The sequence below is a fragment of the Gekko japonicus genome, unplaced genomic scaffold (genome assembly GCF_001447785.1).
Source record: "Gekko japonicus isolate JY-2015 unplaced genomic scaffold, Gekko_japonicus_V1.1 scaffold1353, whole genome shotgun sequence".
In the NCBI taxonomy this organism is placed as follows: Eukaryota; Metazoa; Chordata; class Lepidosauria; order Squamata; family Gekkonidae; genus Gekko; species Gekko japonicus.
Genome location: NW_015164710.1, coordinates 353449 through 359008, shown reverse-complemented (window position 1 = coordinate 359008; position 5560 = coordinate 353449). Strand labels below are relative to the sequence as shown.

At 49.8% G+C, this 5560-nt stretch overlaps 1 protein-coding gene across 1 annotated transcript in view; it reads right to left on the bottom strand.

Annotated features, from left to right (window-relative positions):
• LRP1 (LDL receptor related protein 1) overlaps window positions 1–5560 on the bottom strand; it is a 491602-nt gene that overhangs the window by 161420 nt on the left and 324622 nt on the right. The window contains exons 23-25 of the mRNA XM_015409543.1: window positions 5449–5558; window positions 2546–2728; window positions 639–839 (exon numbers count right to left, since the gene is read on the bottom strand). Coding sequence (XP_015265029.1) covers window positions 639–839; window positions 2546–2728; window positions 5449–5558 — 494 coding nt within the window. The remainder of the gene's footprint in view (window positions 1–638; window positions 840–2545; window positions 2729–5448; window positions 5559–5560) is intronic.

The window sequence follows — 5560 nt, the reverse complement described above, 5'->3', positions numbered from 1 at the left end:
GGCTGGTTCTAGCAAGTGTGATTTAGTTAATATCCCTAGGTACTATTCTCTTCCCCCATTTTTACATTGCAACAGACAAGACTTCAGGAACAGGCAAGTATTAACCGTGCACCTACCTACCTCCTAAGTAAATGAAAAACTATTTTTATATCTTTCTGTAACTCTAAAGGAACTTGATTGTATGCGAATGTGAGACTGATTTTGCGTGTATGTGATTTTGATATTGATTCAGTAAAAAGACAATTTGTTTTGGAAAAACTCCAGTCTAGTGTCTCTCACTGGGATTCAAAATCCTCTTCCATCCGGCAGGTGAAGACCTTTTTATTTCATTTAATGTTCACTCAATCTTCCTTCCTTCCTTCCTTCCTTCCTTCCTTCCTTCAACATTTGGAGGTTCTGCTGGTGTACTCACACTTGTGTAATGAATTTATATGTATTACCAAATAACATTTAAAAAACCAAAACACCACACACACCCAATTCCCCTCCCATAAACAACCAAATTACAGAGGAGCGCTAATGTTTTCCAAAGAGCAAATGCAACGAAAGTCGGTCTCACTGGCTCCCCGAGATCGTTGTGTCCGAGGGCCAGAAACGGAGACAAGTCCAGAAATGTCTATTCTCAGTCCCACACTCACCACACAGTTTCCCTTCATCAGAGCCATCCCCACAGTCATTGTTGCCATCGCATAGCTTCTCAGGAGGCAGGCAGATCGATGTGTTGTTGGCGCAGGTGTGAGATGGCGGCTTGCACACCAGCGACTCACAGTTCTCCTCATCAGAGTTGTCCTCACAATCACTGTCCCCATCGCATACCCAAGCCTTGCTGATGCACCGGGCTACAAGGAGAGGTAAGGAAAGCAACGTTAGAAACAGCACAGAGAGGGGAAAGAGCTCTGATGAAATATGATGTTCGAATATAGTTAACATGATAATGAGGTACTAAAACAGGCATCTAAAGCACATTGTGTTTGTGACAGCGAAAACTGCCCTTCCCCCCAAAAAAAGATCAGCTGAGCAGGTGAGATGGCACAGAATGTTCATGAACATTCCAACTGCTTGGGATGGGGGAAAGCTGTCACAACATATACAGTACAGCTTCTGTGAGGGAAGTTGTCAATTTAAACAGGATTAAAATCTTACACTTGCCCCAAGGACAGAAGTATGATGGTGATTATTTTTTTTTTAAATCGAGGGATTTACATCCCATCTTTTCTCCCTAAAGGGGACTCAAGGTGGAAAGGAAGGTCAAAGCAGACAGAAAACTGAGGTGATATAAATCTTAGTAAGATACAAGTAAGATATAAATCTTAGTAAGCTAAGAGTATTTAATGTGGTTTCTCTTATGCTTTAAGAGCTTTAGATGAGCCCCTGCTCTATATCCCCTGGTCTTCGTGGGTTCCAAATTGCGTGCCTGTATCACAGAAATCAGGGTCTGGGGACAAAAGAGAATTTATGGCTTCACACCCCTCTAATTTCTGTTCCAGATTCCACTGCATGTGGATCAAATAACAAGCACAGTCATCACGAGCAAGAATTGTGATGTAGTATATCACTGCCAAATTTATATTGCAGGTGTATGTGTGGCAACTCTCAGTGTAATCGTTAAACATGTAACTATTCTGATGGTTAGGCGATACAGACCAGAGACTCATCTAAAGATCTTAATGCATAAGGGGAACCATATGGAGCACATGTAGCTTACTAACATATGACTGCCCCATAATGATGAATTACTATGTGGTGTCAAAGGGGGGAAACCTTGGCCAGCCAGACGCATCCCAAGGGCCCTGTCTACCTACCCCGTAATAGCAATAAAACCCGGGAGTACAAAAGATCTCCTGCGGAAACAGCAGACTCCTTTTTCCCCTGGGACAACCTACGCTCATGGCAGAAAACCAGCCGCCACAGACTGTTGGAACAGTGCAGCCAATGGCAGTGCAGCAGTGACGGGGGGGCGGGGGGAAGCAAATTCCATACTAGGAGTTATGGAAAAGGACCTGAAGATGCAACGGCCACTGGAGTAATATCGCTGCATGGACCTATGATGTCAACACACTTGGTATGCTGTGTCCCAGTTAGGGTTGCCAGACTCCCGGTCCGGGCAGGGGTTCCCCTGATTTCTGGGGCTCCAGCCATCTGGTCAGTGAGGGAAGCAACACCCCCCCCCCCGAACAGGCACGTCACCCTGCAACATCCCTGTCATGATGATGCCACTCGAAAGTCACCTGGAGCAGTACAGCCAAACCTTTACTGTAGAACGGCTTGGGCATGCCCCCGGGCAGTGCTCCCTCTAAGCTGAGTTAGCGTAAGCTAGCTCACAGGTTTTTAGCCACCGGCTCACACCTTTTTGCCTTAGCTCAAGGAAGATGGCTCCAGAGCAAACTAATCTAGGCAGTCGCCCAGTCGCTCGCTCAAGACTTTCATGCCAGTAGGCTGACAAAGTAGAGTTTTTGCTCACAGGACTCCACAGCTTAGAGGGAGCATTGCCCCCGGGGTAATTCTGTTTTATCTCTGCCCCCACCATGTAACGCAATCCAATTACCAGAATCCTTGCAGCCGAATTTGACATTTGGATCACAGGCGTGGGTGACACCCTCACAGTTCTTCTCATCGCTGGAGTCCATGCAGTCGGTGTCTCCATCGCAACGCCAGCGCATGGGGATGCAGAGCGCGTCTAGCCGGCACTGAAACTCATCTGCGTGGCAGCCTCCAGGTGGGCGTGTGGCTGGGAATGCAATGACAGCACGTTAACCAGTCAGAGCTTGTGCTTTACTCTGGGTACCATTAATGCCATATTAGGAAGAGAAGCAAAGATCCTAAAATCGGATGCTGGGGAGGAGCAGAATCATCGAGTTGGAAGGGACCTCCAGGGTCATTTAGTCCAACCCACTGCACAACACAGGAAATTCACAAATACCTCCCCCACACACACACACCCAGTGACCCCTGTGCCATGCCCAGAAGATGACAAACAACCTCCAGGATCCCTGGCCAAAGTGGCCTGGAGAAAAATTGCTTCCTAACCCCAAAGTGACGATAGGCATTTCCCTGGGCATGTAAGTGTCAAGTCCGAGCTCGGCCCGGGAAGGAGCACCCCCGGTAGCCGTGGCGTTGGGCTGCAGTCACGGGCGAGCGGGCGGCTCCCGACAGTCGGTAGGAGAATCTCCGGGGTTCGCGGGACCTCAGATTGACAGGAGACGGGGTTAACAGCACCCCCGCAGTCTCTCTGTCGCGATGCTGTGTGACCGTGTCGCCTCCCTTTCTCTCTCTCGCCAACTCCGGTCACTAACGCATCTCCTTCCTCCCTGGTCCGCGCCCCAGCCGGCTTTTATTCCCTACTACCGTACACGCGGTGCTGCCCCTCCCCACCCGAGAGAAGGCCCCGCCCCCCCCTCATATGGAGGAACGCCGGCAGGGCGTCTCCTCGTGCTGCGCCTGGTCTGCCGGCGGCGGTCTCAGCGGCCCCGTGGCCACGCCGCCGGCGCCGCTGTCTCGTTCTCGGACTCCGCTGCCCTCGGACGGGCTCCCAGGGCCTCTGTTGGATACGTCTCCTCTTGGTTCGCGCCGCCTGCCCCTGGCGCGTCCGCTGGTTGCTTCCCTGGCTGCCGCGTCCGGGCCCTGGCCTGCCGGTCGGGTGCCGCCAGGTGAGGGGGCTTGGGCTCTGGGGTTCGGGGGTCTTCTGGGCGTCCCTCCGAGACCCTCCTGGTCCCGGACGTCAGGAACGGGACAGTAAGAAAGGGCCCCAAGAACTAAGCACTGAGGCAACCCTTCCTGCCCTCCCTTCTCATGACCTGCCCAAGTTCACAGAATCAGCACGGCTGTCAGATGGCCATCCAGCCTCTGTTTAAAAACCTCTGAAGAAGAAGAGCCCACCACCTCCCAAGGAAGCCTGTTCCAGCGAGGAACTGCTCTAACTGTCAAGGAGGTTCTTCCTAACGTTTAGCCAAAAAACTGTTCTGATTTAATTTCAACCTGTTCAACCTGTTGGTTCTGGTCCGATCTTCCGGGGCAACAGTACTGCTGCGAGGCCACAAAAAATTGGACAGAGGACCGATGTTTTATTGATTTATTCAAAATCTGATACACCACTTCTCTGATGAGCACCCAAAGAAGTTTACCCTGGTTGACTACTTCTACTTCTACAGAGAGCCAGTTTGGTGTAGTGGTTAAGTGTGCGGACTCTGATCTGGGAGAACCGGGTTTGATTCCCCACTCCTCCATTTGCACCTGCTGATGTGACCTTGGCTCAGTCACAAGCTCTGGCACAGCTGTCCTTGGAAAAGAGCAGTTTGTGTCAGAGCTCTCTCAGCCCCACCCACCTCACAGGGTGTCTGTTGTGGGGAGGGGAAGGGAAAGGAGTTTGTAAGCTGCTCTGAGACTCCGAGTGAAGGGCGGGGTATAAATCCAATCTCTTCTTCTTCTTCTACTTAATTACAAGAAGTGGGAGTGAGAAGACACTGGGGTCATGGTGTGTGTGTGTGGGGGGGGGGACACTTAGCAGAATAAATATGTAACAAAATTCTGTCTTCCAGTGTGGAGTTTTGGATACCCTTGAAGGTGGGATGTTAACATGTTTTTAATTTCAAAGCAAAAGGACTGGTCTCGCAGAGGGAATGGTCATCCCTAGTTCCGCCTTTGGAACTTTGGGAACATCGGTCTCCTGCTGGCTGAGCCAGGAGCAGTGCCTACTGTGAAGCAGTATACAAACATGGCTGTATAAGCACAGCACCTGGTACAAAATCTGTAACTGGGAGAAGTTCAGCTCACAAAGTCTATGTCTAAATGCATGCGCGCGCACACGCACACACACACACAAAATCTATACAATTTATAGATTGTAAGGACTGTGTTATAACTTTTTGGATGTTTTAAGAGTTTAAGGTGGACCAGAAATAAAATATAATAAAGAAACAGATTTCCGCCCCCTTCTAAAGGTTGACTTTGGGCATCTACTGACGTTGTTCATGTGAATGTCTGAGCATATGGTCCTGTCACTTTTCCCAGCAGTTGCCTCTCCCTTTCCAAGGAGCTTATATTCATCTTTCCACAATCCTAGATATAGAACCAAACGATCCCTAGGTTATTTTTATCTCCTTCCTAACCACTATGCAGCTCTTTCTCAGGCAGATTATAAATTCTGCAATTTGCCCTCCTCCAAAAGCACCCCTCTAAAATATGGTTGCACTTAACTGTTCATCAAGTGCTCTTCTGTGGAGGCACACGGGAACAGGGCATGTGCATGCTGGCCTGCGCAATTCCCATGTGGGACTGCACAGAAGACACAATGATGAACACTGGGGGGCGGGGGGGTTTACACCAACAGCTGGCGTATTAATTTATGCAACTTGCTTTGACCAGAGAATTTTCAGTTTCTCTGATGCCAAATTTCAATCTGGGGTTTGTGTGCGTAGAGCCTGAATTGCTCTGCACGCCTTGCACCCTCACCCTGATTGGTGCAGTTAGCGTGGGTCTCGTCGCTGTAGTCCCCGCAGTCATTATCCCCATCGCAAGTCCAGTGTACAGGAATGCAGCGCCCACTGTTGCATTTGAACTGGCT